We start from the raw sequence: 22,732 nt of genomic DNA on the forward strand, positions 1-22,732 counted from the left end.
GCATGGCCAGCTGAACGTCACTCCCATGTGCAGCCCTCCCGAGCTCTGTTTTCACTGGCAGAATGTTGCAGGAAGCTGTGGCAGCCGAAAGTGGAATTTGGGAGCCCGTTTTTGCTGGCAGAAGCCCTGTGGGATGTTCCTTCAATGTTTCCAGGGTGGGCCCACAGGCCAAATAGTAAACACACACACACCCCAAGCCTTGAGTTTTACACCCCTGACAAACTGTAGCTAAAATTGGTTTATTTTGCTGCAAATCATTGAGAAGCTATAACTGACCTTGTCAGTGTGCCATGCTGTGCTAAATTAAAGCTCAGAGCTAGTGCATGCTAGATGCTTCATCCAGTCTAAATGGAAACACAACTCACTCCTGTATCAATTTAATCATTTTTAATTAATTGCAGGAGTATTGATTGTTACATTGTCCTCAAGGGGTTCAGCAAATTCCCTGTAACTTGAGTCATTACTATAAATTTGTACAGCCTAAATAGCTGCTTCAAAACACATTTTCTGATTCAAGGAATCTTCTAAATCTTTAATGGCCTTACGCGTTAAATACATTTGGCAGTTCAAAGCAAGTTGAACAGTTTCATTTCATGTTTTTCTCACTGCGTTTTGCTTTCTTTTTCTCTTCCCCAGACTGGTATTGTATATGTCAATCGCCCATTGGACAGGGAGCGAGTGTCAGAATATAGACTGTCGATAACGGTGAAGGACAATCCAGAAAACGCACGCAATGCAAGAAGGGTAATTACTGACTGTATCTTTTCCTAAGTTTGAACAAGTTTGCATTTATCCAAGAGCATTGGATATAATATCCCCCCCCCCCAAAAAAAAACAGAAATCATTGAACTATATATAAAACACAGGACTGCAGTCCAAATTTTAATTTCCTTTATTAGCGGATGCGCGGTTAAGCTATTACTAACCGTGTTCTCAAACTTTCTTTTTCATTATAGGTTATCCATTAATCATTCGGTTCCCCACAAGTTTCTTGAAAAAAAAAACCCACAACCTTACAATAGTTAGATTTCATTGACGGATGCATCAGATAACAGACAAATATATTCTATTGTGTTACAATAGGCATGTAAAAAATAGGTATTTTCTGAGACAGTAATTCTGAAATCAAATTTCCCAAATACTTAATGAGAATACAGAAAGTAGAGAGAGTAGACAAGACCTTACCCATCAGAAACAGACATCACTAGCTAGTGTCTTGTCTGATTCTCTGTTTTTTTAGTGGTACTACAAAATTCAAAATAATGAAGGCCTATGTGCAGGGATATCCATAGGGTATGATCGAGAGGTGGTATTCAGCAGATTCTGACCAGTTCTGGAGAACCGGTAGCAGAAATTTTGAGTAGTTTGGAGAACTGGTAAATACCACCACTGACTGGCTCCACCCCCATCTGTTCTCTGCCTCCCGAGTCCCAGCTGATCGGGAGGGAATGGGGATTTTGCAGTAACCTTCCCCTAGAGTGGGAAGGGAATGGAGATTTTACAGTATCTTTCCCCTGCCACACCCACCAAGCCATGCCCACAGAACTGGTAGAAATTTGTTTTGAATCCCACCACTGGTATGGCAGCTATCATCACAACACAATCAACACTTTGCTCAGTTTTTATGTAGGTTGCTTTGCACATAAGAACCAGGCAGAGCTCCAGTTGCATCTTTGTGGCCACTGTCTAACCATCCCAGTGGTGGGATGTAACCGGTTTAACAACCGGTTTGGTGAGTGTGTGCTTTGCGTGCCCGTGCAGCATTCAAAAAACGTCCTTCTTAAGCTTCAAAACTTACCTTCTATGTCAGCGCCTGTGAGTAAAACAGTTGCTGTTCAGCAATCCACTGTACCGCGTGAATCAGCTGAGCTAAAATCAGGGAAATATAGGACAGGAAAGCACAGGGGTGGTGGGGGGGGGGGGGTGTTCACCCGAACAACCGGTTCACTCGAACTGGCTGAATCCCACTCCTGAACCACCCTCTGTGAATAACCTGTGGGATGGGTTTCACTACTTTAAACATTTTAACTTCCACCAAAACCCAAACCTGCAAACATTCCCTGCCCTTGTGTATCTTACCTTGGGTTTTGGAAATGGATCAAAAATAAGCTTCTCATGGAGAAAGACCACCAGCTCAAAAGCAAATATTTTTAAGAAGGTGTTGTTGTTTTTTTAATGACTTACTTAGTTAAATGGACTTCTGGAGTGCAAGGTTCGGATAGTACTATGTCAGGGGTGTCCAAACTTGGCAACTTTAAGACTTGTGGACTTCAACTCCCAGAATTCCCCAGCCAGCAGAGCTGGCTGGGGAATTCTGGGAGTTGAAGTCCACAAGTCTTAAAGTTGCCAAGTTTGGACACCCCTGTACTATGTGGAAATTTGTAATATTTTTACCCTAAGTTTTGGGGGCTGGCGCAGGATGTAAATATGCAAAGAGAAAATCAAATCAGAAATACTGATATGAATCCTGAAAATTCTCACGATAATTGTGAGAAGAAGCTCCTTCTAAAGGCAAAGTCAATTTTAAATCGTTGTCTGTGGAGATTCTCAGTCATCCAAGTCATGGCTGTCCCAAAGGGGCTTTCTGTCACCACTAGCCTTTCTTGTTCTGCTTGAAGAGGATTAGGGTTTCACTTCTCATCCAAGAAGCTTCTTCAGTTCTGACTGAATTGTGGAGAGAGGAAGGGTTTATATTCCATGCAGTCATCTAATTCAGGGGTCACTAACCTTTCGGACCTCAGGGACCACTAAATTCATAATTTTAAATCCCGCGGACCACGGACCACTAATGTCTGCCTAATGACCGGATGAGTGAGCATGGCTCGGTGGTCATGTGACTGGGTGGGTGTGGCCAACTCGATGTCACTCACATCGAGGGACGCCTCACCAGCCTCTACTTGCCCCTCCCCTCCCAGCCTCGCCTCGCCTCCCCGCTCAGGCTCCTTAGGGCCCCAACAGGAAGCAGTTGTTGGAGCTAAGCAGCCACCATAAGAAAGAGTTGGCAAAACAGCTGGCTCAGTCCAAATTGGATCTGACCGAGAAGGAAGCTCAGTAGAAGCACCTCACTGAGGACTGCGAGCTTAGGCTTTCCAAGCAGAGGGAAGACCTGCGGGAGTGCAAGGCCAGGGACTGGCACCTGGAGGCTCAGCGGGCTGATATGGTCAGCCAGTTCCAGGCCATGATACAGTCCCACTGGAACAAGGCCCTCCGGCTCTTTGCCCCCAGTGGCACTTCCCTCCAGTCTTCACCCAATGCCCCACACCAGGAGGCTGAAGCAGACCCCAAGTTGGAATTTCTGGGCTCCCCCTGACCCACACAAAACGGCCCTGAAGGGGGAGACTCTCTGCAGCAACATAAGCATTCATTGCATGTATCCATCCCAGGGGCCATAGTTTGAGGACCCCTGATTTAGTGCAATATAAAAAATGCAAATAATTTTTCTGTGGACCACCAAAATTTTCTCGCGGACCAGCAGTGGTCCACGGACCAACAGTTGGTGACCGCTAATCTACTTCTTAGCAACCTTCTCTGAGAGCCGTTGGTTGAGGCCACTTGGAGGTTTATTTGTGCCCTCAGAATCAGCTGAGTCCTGTAAATCTACCTTTTTTTCCCCTGGAAATCCGTTCACGCATCACACCATTCAAAGGGTCTTCATCTCAAAGTGCATAGCTAAATGCCTACGGAGTTTCTCAGTTGTCCAGGTCATGATGGTCCCATGGGTGCTTTCTTTCAAAAGGCAAATGGACTTTCTTGCTTTGAATCTTGTTTTAAATCACTGTTTCTTTTTTTCTTGGTACAACTTCAGGATTTTGACTTGCTGGTGATCACAGTAGCGGATGAAAATGATAATCACCCACTTTTCACTCAGAGTTCCTACCAGGCTGAGGTGATAGAAAATTCCCCTCCAGGTAAGTGTGTCCTTCATTCTGCCCAAATCTCATGACATGCAGAGAGTCCCTTCCAGGCAGCCAGGCTTCCCCGCTACAAATAAAAGATTCTATTTTTCTGTTAACAATATTTTAAGACACATACAATAAATAAAATGGTGATGAGGGAGGAAAAAACCTGTTCCTTCATACTTTTCAGGCACAGGACACTTTTCCAGTTTTTGAAAATGATTCTCCTTTTTCTCTCTCTATTGCAAGATTTGTGTGTTTTCAAAGGCATACAGGTAGTCCTCAACTTACAACCAGTTGCTTAATAGCCATTTGAAATTACGACGGATCTCTAAAACTACTTACGACCAGTTTTTGAAGTTATTTTAGGCACTTGGCAACCGGTTCACCTTTATAGCCATTTGCAGTTTCCTGCAGTCACATAATCAATATTCATGACTTTTTTTTCTGGTTTCTGGTCTTTTACTCCCCCGCCCCCCCAAAAAATGTTTACCAAATTGATCTGTTTATACAGGGGTCCCCAAACTTGGCAACTTTAAGACTTGTGAGTTGAAGTCCACAAGTCTTAAAAGTTGCCAAGTTTGAAGACCTTTGGTTTAATAACTGTGGCATTGGTTTAAAACCACAGTGTTTGCTTAACAACCATTTCACTTTACAACCAGTGCAAACAAATGTCAAAAATTTGTGTCCAGTCCTGGGATGCCTCTATTATGACTACAATGACTTGTACTTCTGGGCAGTTTGAGGACTTCCTGATATATAAGTGAAGTGGGAGAAAATTTTCTGAGAAATTACTGTACTATATATAAAGGAAAAATGCTTTTGAAGTAAAAGAAACAGAAAGGGAAATTGAATTAGTCAAATACACCCCCAGATTTATTTTACTGCTTCTGTTCTTGGCCCTTGGTGATTTCTAAAATATTCCTACTTCTCTTTCCCGTTCAGAAAATTTAGCTTTTTTTCAAACTATGCAATGGGGAATTATTTAAAGCTAAGTTATGACCTTTTGTAGCTCACTTGAATTATAACAGCATCAGTGAAAATGACAAGGTCTCATGGGCTGATTCTAGATACTCACATTTGCTTCTTTGATCCATTCAGATATCAGTTGCATTCGTGCTTCTGATATTTGAATTGCATGGTGGGAATAAGCATGCTTCCTCGTATTCTCAGTTTAATCAATAAAGGAGAATAAAGGAGAATACGGAATGCACAGGTATAGTATAGATGATACCTTGCTCAGTAGTAGTAACTGTGAAAGGGATCTTGGAGTCCTAGTGGACAACCATTTAAATATGAGCCAGCAGTGTGCAGCAGCTGCCAAAAAAGCCAACACAGTCCTAGGCTGCATAAATAGAGGGATAGAATCAAGATCACGTGAAGTGCTAATACCACTTTATAATGCCTTGGTAAGGCCACACTTGGAATACTGCATTCAGTTCTGGTCGCCACGATGTAAAAAAGATGTGGAGACTCTAGAAAGAGTGCAGAGAAGAGCAACAAAGATGATTAGGGGACTGGAGACTAAAACATATGAAGAACGGTTGCAGGAACTGGGTATGTCTAGCTTAAGAGAAAGAAGGACTAGGGGAGACATGATAGCAGTGTTCCAATATCTCAGGGGTTGCCACAAAGAAGAGGGAGTCAAGCTATTCTCCAAGGCACCTGAGGGTAGAACAAGAAGTAATGGGTGGAAACTAATCAAGGAGAGAAGCAACTTGGAACTGAAGAGAAACTTCCTGACAGTTAGAACAATTAACCAGTGGAACAGCTTGCCTCCAGAAGTTGTGAATGCCCCAACACTGGAAGTCTTTAAGAAGATGTTGGATAGCCATTTGCCTGAAACGGTATAGGGTTTCCTGCCTAGGCAGGGGGTTGGACTAGAAGACCTCCAAGGTCCCTTCCAACTCTACTATTGTATTGTAGCTCGGGATTGAAATGAAGGGGTCCTTGCTGCTCTCTGAGCTTGCTTGTTTTCTTGCAAACGGTTCATTACCCAAAATAGGTAACACCATCAGTGCTAGTCCTAGCACAGATGTTACCTAGCACTGGTGATGTTACCTAGTTTGGGTAATGAAACATCTGCAAGAAAACAAGCAAGCTCAGAGAGCGGCAAGGACTCCTCATCTGAGTTTAATGAAACAGCTCCTGTTTGGACCAATTTGCTATTTCAGTATATCTGAAATAGCAACATGCTTTTGCAGAAACCTTCCAAATGAGGATTGCAAATCATAATGTTGACCTTAATATGTGATCTGATTTGAAAGGATCACCCCCACAGATTTGGTTATCACCAGGGGTAGTATTCACTTGCTTTCCCTAGCTGTTTGCCCACACATTCGCTTGGCTTTCCGCGCATGCACTTTGGCTTGAAAACATACCTAAATAGGACAGAATAGAGCCAGGGCAGGTGAGCGGGTGGGTGGGCCCGATGGGCCACCTACAATTCCCACTACCGGTTCGGGTAAACTGGTCCGATCTGGTTGAATACCACCTCTGGTTATCATAGCTGTGATGTAATTAAACCAGGTACTATTTTGTTAAGCCAAATACTTATGAGAAGGAAATATATAAGCAGATGGCTTATTCCTATGTCAAATTGTTGTTTGAAGTACAGTATCTGAAATATGAAATCATCCCTAAAGTACCATATTTTTCAGAGTATAAGACACACTGGAGTATAAAATGCACCAAGGTTTTGAAAAGGCAAATTAAAAAAAAAGTTTTTGCACTCTGTAGACCTCCCCAAAACAGCCTGTTTTTCGTGAAAATGGGCCCATTTTTTTTTTCAAAAAAAAAAGGCATGCATAGCCTTTAGGGGTCTTGTAGGGTGCTCCTGGGGGGAGCAAAAATGAGCAAAAACCAGCAAAAAAAGTGCTATATTCAATGTATAAGACGCACCCAGATTTTCAGCCTCTTTTTTGAGGGAAAAAGGTGCGTCTTATTCTCCGAAAAATATGGTAATTACACATAAATATAGTTTTTCAACTATTGTGAAATTATGACTTTAAATACTTGAAATAGTTTCTCATGTACTTTACATCTCAGTGAACCACATGATATCCTTAACTGACATGCTGTCTCGGGAGTTTAAGAATTTGCTCAGAAGATAACATCCCACTAAATGTCTTGATACTTTCCCTCCACTTTAATGTGGCTGATGAACATATGTTTTGTTTTAGCAGGACTTAAGGCTTCTCCCAAGGGCGTCTTGATTCAGTCTGCCAAGGTTACACCAGGCACTATTTTATTGTTTTGTAGGATCTCACCCTGTTTCATTCATTCATGCTTCATTGTTGATCATCAGGGAAAGGGAAGAGGGAGGTAGAGTCAGTCTATCAACATTATGCCTCTTTTCTGAGTTCTTTCTGTTTGATTCAGGAACTCTTCTCACTGTCCTTAATGGACCAATCCTAGCTTTGGATGATGACAAGGGCATCAATGCAGTGTTGACATATCAACTGCTTGGAAAAGAAAAGAACCTGTTTAGCATTGACAAGAGAACAGGTAAGAAAGACATGCACTCTTCCATGTATAGCTGTCTGCCTATTCAGGCTGATGAGGCAATAGGATATATTTTTTGTCAGAATATTTATGAACTGGCAGAGACATGGTAACAAGGTCAGCCAATGTATAGGCATGGCAACTGGATCAGTTGCCACCCCAGAGACCTCCAGGAGCCTCCTCAAATATGTTTTTCCCCTGGATTTGTAATACCTTGATCCACATATTTGTTCCAGTTTTGTATTAAACGACTTATTCTCCTTTGGATCTGCCTGTCTGGTGGTCTGTACCGGCTGTGCTTTCCCACGGACACCATCTCTCTGTATAGAACAATAACTATCTCTGAACTTCATGATGCATCCTAGGAGGTTGCCGGCTGGAAAGGCCTCCTCGGCCCCAACATCCTCCACGTCCAGCCCCATTGCTCAACAATCACATCTGGGATCTTTTTACAACCTGAAGCCCCTGAAGGGAGTTCAAAGGATTTGTCCATCCAGCAGATGCAATAGGATATATTTTTTGTCAGAATATTTATGAACTGGCAGAGACATGGCAACAAGGTCAGCCAATGTATAGGCATGGCAACTGGGTCAGCCAATGGGAACTATTTGGTGACTGAGAGCCATGCCAGATGGCTAGGAGCCTGGGCGTGGCTTTCCTATGTAGCTCTGAGTCTGTGCAAGAGAACTAATCTAGTCTGCTCTCTGAACTGAAACTAAAACAATCTCCTCTCCCTGTGTTTTGCCTGCAACTACTACCACGTTGGAGAATCCACTATTGGCATTGTAGATTTACTCGTGTTATTATGCATATAAAGAAGTTAATGAATCCTGCTGAATCAGTTATCTGTGTGTGCTTTCTGGATGTGATTTCTGCAACAAACTCTGACATTTCTTTTCTGCCCCATGAGAGAACAATGTGGAAACAGTTGAAAAAATGCCTTCAGACTTGTAACAAATCTGCTTGATAAATCTCTGTACATTACATAAGGTTAGCATGAGGCATTTCCAGATCACCAGTTTTACCACTGGCCACATTTTCTCACTGCCTTACTTAAATAAATCAAGACCTGTCAAACTATTCTGATTATTTAAGATTAACAGGATTTGGTGAGCATGGTTGTTATTATTTTTTGTAAGACTACAGGAGTTGCTCAAAACTGTTAGCCAAGCAAAACTTGCCCTTTCTGGCCAAAAAGATAAGGAAAGAAATCTTTGTCCAGTCTCCTCTGCCTTTTCAGTTCTGTGCCATTTTATTTCTTCCTTTCTTCTCAAAGAAACAAAGCTGCAATACTCTCATTATTCCACCATCATGCTTTTGGTCCCCTTAATGTAGCCTGAGTGGGTTCTTCGAGGTGAGAATAGCCAGATGTTTTCCTCCATAGCAATAGCATTTATATACCGCTTTCCAGTGCTTTTACAGCCCTCCCTAAGCGGTTTACAGAGTCACCATATTTCCCCCAACAATTTGGCGCCTCATTTTACCCACCTTGGAAGGTTGGAAGGCTGAGTCAACCTTGAGCCTGGTGAGATTTGAACTGCCAAATTGCAGGCAGCCAGCAGTCAGCAGAAGTAGCCTGCAGTACTGCACTCTAACCACTGTGCCATCATGGCTTCAATACATACATACATACATACATACATACATACATACATACATACATACATACATACTCTGGAACACCTCCAGCAATTTCAACCAAATGTGGTACACAGATGACTTACTCTCTGGAGACAAACACTGTGGGGGTAAGACACCCCTAACACCCCTCAAGGGGGGGTGTTCTCTTAAGATGCAGCCTATTGTGCCTTTAAATGGCTTCTACTGTACTGCCATAAAATGGCTTTTACTGTACAGTGCAGTGGAGTTGCCATGGTAACAGCGTCACAGTACTACCACAAGTATTCTGGTAAGGGGGAAAATCCAACTTTAGAAATTACGTTTGGTTCGGACATTTCCCACCTATAATAAATACCCGGGCAACGCCGGGTTATCGGCTAGTGCCATATATATAGCATTGAAGTTGGTGTTGGAACCCATTCCTGCTTCTACACTAAGTTTTGCTGACTGGCAATAGGTCTTCTCTATTTGCTCTAAACTATGTGATTGCGGCAACAGTATCCCCCATATCCACCAAAATGGGAAGCATCCAGTGATGGTGTGAACTAATCATCAGAGGGTTGAGTTCAGTTTTGTGTTGCAACTTTATTCCTGTCTAGAAGGGCACATGGTCTCTGTTAAATATTGTAGGGTTTCACAGATCCTTAGTTCATTGGGAAGTTTGGTGCTTATGACAAGAAATTAGATTCATTGCCTGTATCAATAGGCTTGGGGATCTCAACAAAATTGGTGAGATGACTATATTGTCTATAATATTGAATATGCTCTCTTCTGGTCTTTAATAATATTGGTGTTTTTTTGGATTATGGGATATTCCTAATATTATTCCCTTTATGGCTTTTCAAAAAAAAAGTACACTATCCAGAGTATAAGATGGACAGCTATATAAATATGATAAATAAATAAATAATTCGGTGTATTGATTTCCAGTTTTAGACATCTGTAAACTATTTTGCATTCAATGGAGCTGAAACAAAAATCTTACTATATCTTTGCAACACTGACTTTTTAAAATTGTCACAACAACACTGTCTTTGTGAAAACGGCAAAGAAAAAATAGGAATAGAAGTTTCATTATTACAAAATCTCACTGCATGAATCACTTAGCAAGGAAATCTCCATTCCTTTCCCTCTTGCCAAACTCAGTGTGTACTATTTCTGTTTTGATAATACAAAAGGCTGTGGCACGTGCTTGATAAATCTGGAGACTCCTTGGACTGCATTTTTCCCCCTGTCGAGCTCACCTCTTTCTCGTATTATTAACCTTTAGGTGTCATTTCGGTGAAGCCGGGGAAGGTGATTGACAGAGAGACTTTCTTGAATCCCATCTTGGAGTTTCTGGTTGTTGCAACGGACATTGGCCAACTGAACAGTACTGCTAATCTCACCGTGACCATTCTGGATGATAATGACAACAGACCGATATTCCATCCCGCTGTCTTATCCGTTCGGATACTAGAAAACAGCCCTGCAGGTTAGAATGAAGGCAAAATGGAAAATTTGGAACTGATTTGAAGTTAAGTATTAGGAATTTAAAATAAAAACAAAATCACTGGAAATGTGAAGAGGGTGGGGTGTTGCCTTCGAAAATCAGGGATGATTATTATTATTTTTACAATAACCTATACTGTGAATTCTGCTAACGTATTAAAAAAGATCAGATTTATTTGGCCATTTACCCATTGGTAAATACAACTGCAGTATTAATAATAATAATAATAATAATAAATATTTATTTCTTAGCCGCACCCTCTCCCGAAGGACTCGGGGCGGCGTACAACGAAACATATGAAATAAATATGTGGACAAAACAAACATATAACAGAGACATATACTGAGACATACACAAGGAGGAGGTCGGCTGACAAATAAAACAATTAAAATACAGTATTTAAAAACCCCTAGATAATTAAATATAATTAAAATACCCAATAAAAACCCGTCAGGAGCGATATGGTTAAATCAAAGTTAAGCCAGGCCAGCTGCTTGGAATAGGTGGGTCTTAGAATAGAAGCAGATAAAGAAAAAAAAAATCAGTTCCACTTAGCAGAGGAAAACTTATTTGAAAAACTAACATCAAGTGACTCATTTTCCAACTTTGATCTTAAAAATTATATTTTTAATTAAAAATCATATTTTAATTTAAAAGTATATTTTCCTAATATACTAAACTATGGGGATTCACCGTTCCCCTGTTAAATCATACTTTAGTTCCTGAGAATGAACACAGAAACTGTATTCATTCAATCCTTGCCAGTTTCAATTAGAGATTTTATGTAGCTCCAAACTTGTCCAGAATATTAATTTACAAATTGTCTATTGATTTGTCCAGAATATCAATCTACAAAATTAAACTAGCCTCCAACCTTTCTGGCACCAGGGACCGATTTTGTGGAAGACAGTTTTTCCATGGATCCGGGGCAGTAGTGGGGGTAGGATGGTTTGAGACACAATCTAAATTCTGGGCATGGACAGATGAAGCTTTGCTCTCCCACCTGCCCCTTGGACAGCCCGGTTTCTAACAGACCATGGACTGGTACCGGTTGGTGCCGTAGGGATTAGGCAGAGATGGGTTCCTATTGGTTTGGGCCAGTTCGGCCGAATAGGTAGTAAATTGGTGGCCTGGGTTGCTGGAACCTGTAGCGACCCAGGTCTGCCACACCCCTGAACTGGTTCTTCTACAGCGGCGCCATCTTGATTTTTTGTTCTGCACATGCGCAGAACAATTTTCATTGCAGAAATGTATTTTTTTCTTTTTAAACATTTTGGGTATGCGCAGACATTTTTAGATGCAAATACGCACAAGTGTTTGGTGTGTGTATGAGCGAAGCGAGCACGCACAAAAAATTTTTTGCATGCCGAACCGGCAGCCAAACCGGCAGCAACCCACCTCTGGGATTAGAGACCCCTGCTTTAAATCTCAACTTTCCCTCTTTTTACATGATTGGGAAAGTAAGTCTTAAAATTGCCAAAGTTGGAGACCCTGGTTTAAACTAAACAGAATCATTGCACCAATAGAAATATGGTGGACCAGTGACTTGGAACGTTTTTGGTTGGTAAATTCTATTTTAAAAAACAACTCTGTACTTTGCAACTAGTTGGTCAATTATAAAAAAAAGATATTGATTTAATTACGTCTATATAAATTGTTTTGCCTATATCTTTTTTTAAAGTATCAAAGACTGTCTCTTTTGATTGCAATTTGATATGGTACGGACCAGTATTTCTCCAACTCCAGCAACATTGTGAGAGGTGGATTTCAATTCCCAGAATGCCCCAGCAAATATGCTGGCTGGAGAATTCTGGGAGCTGAAGTCCACATCTCTTAAAATTGTTGAGGTTGAGATACACTGACATAGATCACAGACAGAGCCTTTTTCATTTCTCATTAAAACATCATACGACCCTCTGTGCAATGTACTATTATCTGTTGGGACTTGCAGTTATTTGTGCTTATGTTTCCCACGTATCTTTTACAAATAAATTGTGGAAAAGTAAAACAAGTTATTGCAGCATCACAGTGGTGCACATCTTCCTCTAAGGCAGGGGTGTCAAACTCAAGCCTGGGGGCCAGATTTGGCCTGCGAGGTGCTTAGATGTGGCCTGTGGGGGCCGCCCTAGAAACAGCAAAGCACTGGCCCACGGTGCCTCTGCCAGCAAAAATGGAGCTCTCAGCTGCAACGGCCTCCTGCCTCCCTCTGCCAGTGAAAATGGAGCTTTAGGAGGCCATCGTAACTGAAAATGGAGTTCTGGAGCCTGTTTTTGTTGGCAGAGCGCTCAGACCATCACAGGCGCCCCCGTCATGAGTGATGTCAAGCTGGCCATGCCCACCATGGCCACGCCCACCTCCGCGGTTAAACGCAGCCCTGATTCGGCCCTTGATGAAATCGAGTTTGACATCCCTGTTCTAAGGGATAAGTTTTACAACTTCCTTTACATTGCTCTGCATTACTCACAGAAACTTACGGAATTGTTGGAGATCAGTTTGGGTTAACTGGAGAATACTGGAGGTCAGATGGACTAATTCGAAATGTTCACCTGTTTCTTCTGAATAACTGAAATATCCTCTCTAATAATACAGTCTGGGATTCCCCCTAGGTTTTTCCGTGCTTCAGGTAATGGCAACTGATATGGATAGTGGCCTCAATCGGCAGTTGAGCTACCGGATAGAGAGTGGAGCTCAAGATAAGTTCTTGATCCACGCTAAGAGTGGGGTCATCAGCGTGGCCAATATAACTATAGACCGAGAAGAAAAGGACCACTACCGCTTGACAGTGGTTGCTACAGATCAAGGCACGCCGTCTCTCTCTGGTACCGCCACCGTCAGCATCCAGATTGATGATATCAATGACTCTCAGCCAGAGTTTCTTAATCCCATCCAGACTGTCAGTGTCCCCGAATCAGCTTCCGTAGGCACAGTTATAGCTGAAATGACAGCAGTTGACAAAGATCTCAATCCCCGGCTGGAGTACTACCTCATTGAAATCCTGGCCAAAGATGATACAGATGCTTTTGTGCCCGACCAGCAAGGAGTTTTTTCAGTGGATTTTCAAACAGGTACAAGAGTTGGAAGTCAATATGACATAGATCACCACTGTGTAGGGCAGGGGTGTCCAAACTTGAGAACTTTAAGACTTGTGGACTTCAACTCCCAGAATTCCCCAGCCAGCCATGCTGGCTGGGGAATTCTGGGAATTGAAGTCCACAAGTCTTAAAGTTCTCAAGTTTGGACACCCCTGGTGTAGGGGATCTAACAAATATGGTTAAAAACAGCAGAAGGTGGGGAAAAAACCCTAATGCTTTGTACATTAAAGCTGAAAATAATATTATTGGTCCAAATTAGCAATTATGCTAAGCCATATATCAAATGTGCATTCCCAGCTTTTAATATATCGGGGCTGGAAAAAAAACCAGCCATTTGCCCTTTAAGGATCAGTTTCCCTTGGAAAATGGGAATATTACCAGAATAACAAATGGCGTGGAAGATGCCCTCCCAATATCTTCTACCTTTTTTTCTTTCCTTTTCATATTCTGCACTTTTTTTCTTTCTTATTCTCCCTTGCTTTCTTGGGCACTTCCAGACTTCAATCTTTGCAGTGTACAAATCCTCTGCTTGGTTAATTTAAATGTAGCAGGGATTGAACTAATTCTTCTGACTATTTAACACTCATAGGACTTCAGTGGACTTAGTATATGACCTTCTTTGTGAATTTAAATATCGTCACAGAGAACCAGCCAATGACCAAACAGAGCAAAGACCAAGGGCAAAAATTGATTGGCCATCAGCACTTCAGACCACCCCTCAGTGTCATATGAAGACAGTTTTCTTCTATCTCATCAACCAGCAGGGCTTCTACCTCCTCAGTTTGCGGGCAGAACATCAGTTTCTCCCTACCTTTATAAAGAGGAAGGGGAAAGGAGAGGAGAGGGAAAGGAAAGGAAAGGAAAGGAAGAACGATAACAGTTCTATATTGAAATTTTTGATAGTCCTGCCATCACATCCCAGCTGATCAATAAGAAGTTCAGCTTGATTAAGTATCATTATTGTCTGGAAGAGCCCTCTGTGTTTTTCTACGCACGTTTGTTGGATACTTGCTTTAACTAACTATCTCTTTGCTTTCCTTATGGCTCTCAGACCAGCAGGTTTGAATTCTGTGTTTCTGTGTCTATACTATGTGTTATCTTTGCATCTCTGTCAACACTCTATTCATTCTCATCACCATCATCATTCCTGGTTTAGTGCTGGTTTGTGTCTGGCTAGCAAACTATACCTTGTGCCACAGCCTTCACAGACTGAATGATGACCGTCCTCAGAAGCACCTAAGCAGCTAAGGGAATGGGAGGGGCAAGCATTTTTAGGGTAAGTGATCCTTTGTCTCATGATTTGGTTCGCAGGGGAGTGTAGCAAAGCTTTCTTGATCCAATGACATGATTTGGTGATGCTCAAAATTTGCTCCTGGTTATTTGCTCAGAATTCATGTATGACTTTGAATCATGATTTCCCTAAGCAATGAGGAATATTATTATCAACAACTTTGCTAGGTGGCTTAGCCTGAGAAATAGTTATTTCTCAAGGTCACTTGCTAAATTTCATGGTTGAGCAGAAATTTCATGAAACTGTTCGTGGAGGGTAAATATAATGCTGTTGTTCTTTTAACGGTTGCAGTGATTTAAGAAAATAGCATATATATGCTGATCAAACTCTCCATAAATGTAGCAGCATGTAAGTTCTAGCAATATATAAGCAACTTTATAAAGTTCATATAAAACAGAGTATTAATCACGAGAGTCTTAAAAGATATGTTAACATGAACTTACAGAATATAGCACCATCTTGATTTTTATTCTTGATGAATGTATTTTATTCTCCTGAGAGCATAGGCACCAAAGACAAATTCCTTGTGTGTTCATTCACACTTGGCCAATAAAGAATAAAGAATTCTAAAGAATTCTTAGCTGACGATAGGAGATCATCTACAACCCCTGTTTTGAGGAAGCCTACTTTAATATTATTTCTGTACAGAGAGAAAAGCACATTTCATTCAGGCACTGGGATCAATTTAGTTTAGAGTCAGTCATCTTTCCTACAGATGCCCTTTCACAGGTATGTTTTTGTTTATAAATACGACTTATAAAAAGTTATAAAATACAAAGACATGGGTTTTTTAAAGTAAGTAGGGCACAATTAGACTGGATATGTGTAGAATAGCACTAGCACTAGGACTTAGATTTATATACCGCTTCACAGTGCTTTACAGCCCTCTCTAAGCGATTTACGGAGTCAGCCTATTTGCCCCCAACAATCTAGATCCTCATTTTATTGACCACAGAAGGATGGAAGGCTGAGTCAATCTTGAGCCTGGTGAGATTCGAACATCCAAATTGCAGGCAGCTGGCAGTCAGCAGAAGTAACCTGCAGTACTGCACTCTAACCACTGCGCCACCTCAGCTCCATTTACGAAAGTGTATTTCATAAATGGCTTGCCAATAATTAACTTAGGGAAAGATCTTTGAGGTGGAAAAAGAGATCAGGAAGAAGAACGAAAGACTTTTCAGCAATTCTCCATAATTTTATGTGTCTTTTTCTCTCCCTTTTGTACTTTTTAGGAGCAGTGAAAGTGAAGTCTACTCTAAACAGGGAACTGGTGGCCACTTACGATGTCACAATCTCTGTCTATGATAATGCCAGTGAGGTGCTGGAGCGCTCCGTGAGCGTGCCAAATGGTGAGAGAGTTTCTACTCCAGATTAGATTAATAATGGTGTTAATATTTTTACTTTAAAGAAAGAGAGACCCCAAAATGGTTAATATTCAGGTTTTCAATATTACTTGTCTTTTACTTCTCTCTCTCTTGCAGCCAAGCTGACCGTAAATGTTTTGGATGTCAATGATAACGCACCTTGGTTCCGCCCTTATGGGGCAACATTTTTCACAGAACGGATACTAGAAGGAGCCACCCCAGGGACCACGTTAATATCCTTGTCGGCTGTAGATCCAGACAAAGGTGTTAATGGGCAGATCACATATCAATTGTTCAATCTCTCCCATGAGGGATATGTCCAGCTTGAAGACAGCTCAGCAGGTAAGATCTGTTCTGACCTAAGCTTCCCCAAAAAGCATGAGGCAGAGTCCTGCTCCTGACAAAAACCCTTTTATTCAATGAATGTGAATTCCTCTCATTCACATTCAGCAAAGACCTGGCAAACAGTCTTTCAAAGGAATATTTATGACTACAGACCTTATCTATCTTGGAAAGCTGCCATGTAAATATTTTCCAAATGAGGTGCTGTGCAAGGAAAGACCAGGCCCAGAGTCTCTGAGATTCACGGACAGATCTTCACACTCCTGAAACTAATCTTAATGAACGAATGAACGACGTGACCAAGGAGATGTCTTCGGACAGCGCTGGCTCTTCAGCTTTGAAATAAAGTTGAGCACTGCCCCCTAGAGTTGGGAATGACTAGCACATATGTGTGATGGAAACCTTTACCTTTAAACAAATATCTGCCCAAACTGTATCAGAGTGCTGCATCATTTGTTGCCTTCTTTTTTAGTTACAATCAAAAATTCAACTTGTGGTACCCTGGATAATAATAAATGTTTGGTTCCTATGTTTGTTTGAGAGGGGGGGATTGTGTGAATATATAGTCTTTGCATGGGCTTTATGATGTAGGAATATGTATAAAAGACATTAACCTACAATGAAGTGAAGCATAATGGTTCAGGATCGCCATCTGTTTCCAGACACAGATTACATTTCTAGACATTAAATATGAGAATAATCTTTTGGTTTGCTTATCCCAAATAGTCCAGAATATTTATTTTAAAATTAATCCCAAGGGCCTTAACATCATACAATATCATGATTTTATATTCTAGCAGCAGAAACTGTATGTAAAAAGTCTTTGTATCCTTTTAAGCATGTTGTAGACATAGAATGAGAGGACAGGACATGTTTCATAAAAGGATTATGTACAGTAACAATCTTCATGTTTTTCTGATCACTCTTAGGAAAGGTAATTTCAAACCGAACAGTTGACTATGAAGAGGTCCATTGGCTAAATTTTACTGTTCGGGCCTCTGACAATGGGATTCCACAGAGAGCTGCTGAAATACCAGTTTATCTAGAAATTGTGGATATCAATGACAACAATCCCACGTTTAGCCAGCCATCTTACCAGGTGAAAGCAAGAAATATTTATGAGAAATTAGGAGGGAGAGACAGACTGGGTAAAGGGTCATTGTGTTCTTCTCAGTTATTTTTCCTATTTGAAATACTTTTCTTTTGGCAGCCCTGTGGTTGAAATGTAGGGTTGAATGATCAGGATCACACTAGGCAGGGGGAAGGGAATGTATATCTTTCTATCTATATAGAAAAGCCAAGTATCACTCACTCAATACGAAATCGCCAGAACTGTAAAGCCTACTAACTTGGAATTTGGCATATATGTTCCTCTTGACTTCTAGGTGCTTGCTAAGAAATGACCATCAGATCATTAGTATTTGTTATACAGTAATTAACACGTTCTGATGCTAAGGAGTTCTACGCCTCCTCCCCACCTGAAAAGAACACTGTTCCAATTGCCAGTTGCTTATATTAACACGTTTTGATGCTAAGGAGTTAGACATTCTACTCCCCCTCCCCACCTGAAAAGAACTCTGTTCCAACTGCCAGTTGCCTCACATTCCATTACCTCAGTTCAAACTGGCAGAAATTCCACATGAGCGGCCTGGGGCTCCTTACAGTACTAAATGTCAGTACCTCACCAAAATGTCTATACCTTCCACCTATGGAACTGCTTCTGGACTCAAGGTGGTGAGAGCAATATTCCCTTATGTGTTTCAATCACCAACCATCACTGAGCAAACGGATTGTGAACCGAATTTCTCCTGCATAGCCCGATCACATAGTTTCGGCGCGAAGCACCAGTATCCAGCTACTGTAATCTATATAATCAGAATGTGGTGTATATTAACAATATATAATGCAGTGCTATATAATGCACTTATTATTTTTGTAGCAGGGGTGAAACTGTTATAAGAACTTAAAGGTACAAGAATTGACTTGCATTTTCAGATGTTTGGAACCTCCTCTGATAATGTTCTATAAAAGCTCTTGAAAAATGCAGAAGCAGGACAAAAAGTTGAGACCTTATTGCCTGTCCCCTCCATCTGGTGGCCAGACTCATACTCCCTCTGAAGGAGAATTGTTTTAATTATCCATATCTATTAGGCTTTGACAGACTTACGATTACCTTCAAAAATTTGTTTCATCTTTTTAAAAGCAATTTTTAAAAGTTGGTACTGTAGTACTTAATACTGCAATTAGCAGATTAGCTTGTCAGTTGTGTGAATTATGGATCAAATTTATTATGTCATTGTAATAATATTAGTTAAGACAATATCTCATGTTATATTATTCATTTACTTAGCCACTGTTTTTCAACTAGGAAGATTCATAGAATGGTATCCAAATTGTTAATTAAAAATGTAGGCGTTTATTTTAAACAAATAAAACATGCTGGCTGTGGAATTCTGGGAGCTGAAGGCCATACATCTTAAACTTACCAAGTTTGAAAAACATTGGTCCAAAGTCACATGACACAAAGAAGGAGAAAAAGAGAAGAAGGCAGAAGGCAAATAAAACATTCTTGTAATGTTATATGAATCTTACAATAGAATTTTTGGACTTCTTATTCTAGGTATTTAGGAAAAGAGGAACCCAAAATAAATCTTTGGTAAAGGTTGATGAACATTTATTTATTTATTTATTTATTTATTTATTTATTTATTTATTTATTTATTATTTATTTATTTATTTATTTATTTATTTATTTATTATTTATTTATTTATAGAATTTATATGGCTGTCCACTCACTTTCAGTAACTCTAGATGGCTTACAAAAAAAACCCACCAATATACAAAGAGTAAAAACAATCACCTCCTTGGCGACAACAAACAACCAAACTAGCCACTTGATGGGCTCCACCCTACTCTAGGTTCCCCAGGCTTGTTGGCAAAACCAGGTCTCCAGGGCCTTGCCTAATCTCTGCAGGGATGATGTTCCAATGGGAGGGAGCCACCTGGGAGGAAGCCCTTCTTCTGGTCCCGCCAGATGTACCCCTAAGGAGAGGGGACTGCAACATTCCCTGCCTCCCTGCTCTGGTGGATTGGCTGGGTGCAACTGTGAAGAGACAGTCCTTCAGATAACCATGGAGGGTTTTAAAGGTGACAGGTAGCGCCTTGAATTGCACCTCTAATTGTATATTAGAAGCAAGGCAAACTCTGAACAAGATGGCTTCTCAGGATGGTGATCCAAGTTTGATTTGCTCACTCAGCTGGTCTAGAAGACTTCCAGTGAGCTTTCCAACCCTATGATTGTATAGCCTGATCACTCAAGAAAGCTGCTTAACTCACATAATAACAGAGTGTATGCAGGGGTGGGATTCAAAATTTTTAGCAACAGTTCTCTGCCTGGTTGCTGGATGGGCGTGGCCATAGTGAGTGTGGCCTACTCGGCCTCCTGCACCACAGTGATGGAGGGAGTTTTCACCCTCCCCATGCTCCGGAGGCTTTCTTTGAACCTCCAGGAGGGTGAAAATGGCCTCTCCCGGTCTCCAGAGGCCCTCTGGAGGCCAGAAACGGGCCCATTTCCAGACTTCCAGAACTTCCAGGAGGCCCATTTTTTGCCCTCCCACAGGCCCTGCACTTACCTGGCATCCAAAACAGGCTGTGTAGAGACTCCTGGGAGGGGTGGAGGGAGGTGGGAGGGGCCAACCAGTCCTTGCAACTACTAGTTCAGCGAACCAGATCTAAAATTAGCATCCGGTTTGCCCAAACCGGTCCAAACTGGCTGATTCCCACCCTTGAGGGTATGAACTATTATGATGCCCTTTTGTAATAATTTGAAGTATAACCACATCTGACTCATGTTTTCCTCTTTTTTACAGAAGCCTGTCTTTGAGGATGTCCCTCTAGGGACCATCATTTTGAGGGTTCGAGCCACAGATGCCGATTCTGGACGCTTTGCTCAAATACAGTATAGCCTGGGAGATGGAGAGGGGAAATTTGGAATTAACCCCAACACGGTATTAAGGCCATATAAGAGCCCTGGGCTCAAAAGATAATATTCAGGTTTCCAATTTGTGCTAGGATTATTATTAGGCAATACGAAGCAATTAAAGATGTCTAGACTATCTATGTCTAGACTAGTATTTTTCAGACCTGGTGACTTTAAGATGTATGGACTCCAACTCCCAGAGTTCCCCAGCCAGCAAAATTCTGGAAGTTGAAGTCTACATATTTTAAAGTTGCCAAGTTTGAAAAAGTACTGTTCTGGATGATATCACTCAATAATGTAGAGTATGGTAATGATTAATAGAGCAGAGTAAGACTAATCTTACTGAATAAGACTAAGCTAGAACTGAACAGCCTTTTCTGTCTTAACCTTGCACTTGGAAGAGAAATTAAAATATTTGCCAGCTGCTGGGAGAACTAGGCTTTGACATACTGATTAGTGAATTTTCACTTTAACTTGTATGATGGCTTTGTATTATCAATTATTTCCTGTGACATTCCCATTTACCATTAATATGAATACTGACTTGCCTTAAATATTATTGTAAGAATAAATTACACCCTGTACATATAACGAACAATAAGTTGTGCATGCAGCAAACTGAAAACTGTAACTTAGCAGTTGTTCAGATCCAGTTCTGATATAATTTTTCCCCTTGGACAGAATTTTGTAAATAAAAAATGGTGGAAATATTTCTAAATATTTGTTTTATAGAGCTGGTATAATGATCACAGCATTTTAAAATATTATGCAGAATCTATTTTCTAAGTGCAATTTTAAGGGCTAGCCACACTTTGCCACTGAAACCAATACTAAGTTCTATTTATTTATTTTATTAAGTAATAGTAATAATAATCAAGGTTTTATGCTAAAGAGAACATGGTAGTCTAGATATAGCTTTGATAATTATAAAAAAAATGAGATAAGAAAATCAACATTCTCCATTTTGCCTGCCATAATGGTAATTAGAAATAAATTACTGACTTAGTGTTGCCAAAACTTGCTTTACGTGTATGTTAGCATTCCCAAATCTAGTGTCCCAGATATCTTTCAATGGATATAAGCTTCTAGAATATCACAAGTATTATACAGAGGTGGGTTCCTATCGGTTTGGACCAGTTCAGCTTAGTGGGTAATATGTTGGCTGGTTACGCCCCCAAACCGGTTTTATTGGCAATGCCTATGGTGCCCCCGTCTTGTTCTTTGCTTCTGCATATGCGCAGAAGCATTTATTTACTACTGCACATGAGTGTGTAGCGCACATCAAGCACACGTGCCCGAAGCGCATCCCTGAGTGAACTGGCAGTAGAAGAAGATGGAACCCACCCCTGGTATTATATCACAAGTATGTAAGTTTCTATCCTTGGGATGTCAGATTCTTAAACATAACCATAATCACTCCACGCACATGCAGAAACGTAGGACTAGTTTTTCTTTTTTTCTTTTTCCTAATTACTTGCATAGGGATTATTAATTATACTATTTATGTTGTTTGTATTTGCTGTCATGGATTGCACCAGTGAGGCTAAAACCAATTTTGTTGTATACATGATGTACAATGACAATAAAGGTTATACTATACTATACTATACTATACTATACTATACTATACTATACTATACTATACTATACTATACTAACACTAACACTAACACTAACACTAACACTAACACTAACACTATATTATACTATGTATTATCCTAGCTGTGAAATTTGGAGTCTTCCCATTTGACATAATTGCATGATATCACTTTCTGATAACTTTCCAAAGTTTTTTGTGTGTTTCAGGGAGATATCTACATTCTATCGACCTTAGATCGAGAAAAGAGGGATCATTATACGTTATCTGCAGTAGCTAGAGACAATCCAGGGGATGTTTCTAGCAATCGCCGAGAGAACTCTGTCCAGGTAACCAACTTATAATAGGGAGAATTTGCTCTTTGTTTTCAAAATGCAAACAAGGTAGCCTCTGTCTTTGTCAAATAGAGATTTCCTTAGACCTATTTATGTCTACCATGCAAAAAAGCGGTGGCTCAGCGGCTAAGACGCTGAGCTTGTCGATCAGAAAGGTTGGCAGTTCAGCAGTTTGAATCCCTAGTGCCACATAACAGAGTGAGCTCCCATTACTTGTCC

At 40.8% G+C, this 22,732-nt stretch overlaps 1 protein-coding gene across 1 annotated transcript in view; it reads left to right on the top strand.

Annotated features, from left to right (window-relative positions):
• CDH23 (cadherin related 23) overlaps positions 1–22,732 on the top strand; it is a 677,284-nt gene that overhangs the window by 621,525 nt on the left and 33,027 nt on the right. The window contains exons 42-51 of the mRNA XM_081954507.1: positions 637–744; positions 3,806–3,908; positions 7,278–7,403; positions 10,291–10,494; positions 13,119–13,577; positions 16,128–16,244; positions 16,377–16,601; positions 17,531–17,700; positions 20,472–20,609; positions 22,388–22,507. Coding sequence (XP_081810633.1) covers positions 637–744; positions 3,806–3,908; positions 7,278–7,403; positions 10,291–10,494; positions 13,119–13,577; positions 16,128–16,244; positions 16,377–16,601; positions 17,531–17,700; positions 20,472–20,609; positions 22,388–22,507 — 1,770 coding nt within the window. The remainder of the gene's footprint in view (positions 1–636; positions 745–3,805; positions 3,909–7,277; positions 7,404–10,290; positions 10,495–13,118; positions 13,578–16,127; positions 16,245–16,376; positions 16,602–17,530; positions 17,701–20,471; positions 20,610–22,387; positions 22,508–22,732) is intronic.

Source organism: Natrix helvetica (genome assembly GCF_964273705.1).
Source record: "Natrix helvetica genome assembly, chromosome: 5".
NCBI lineage: Eukaryota > Metazoa > Chordata > Lepidosauria > Squamata > Natricidae > Natrix > Natrix helvetica.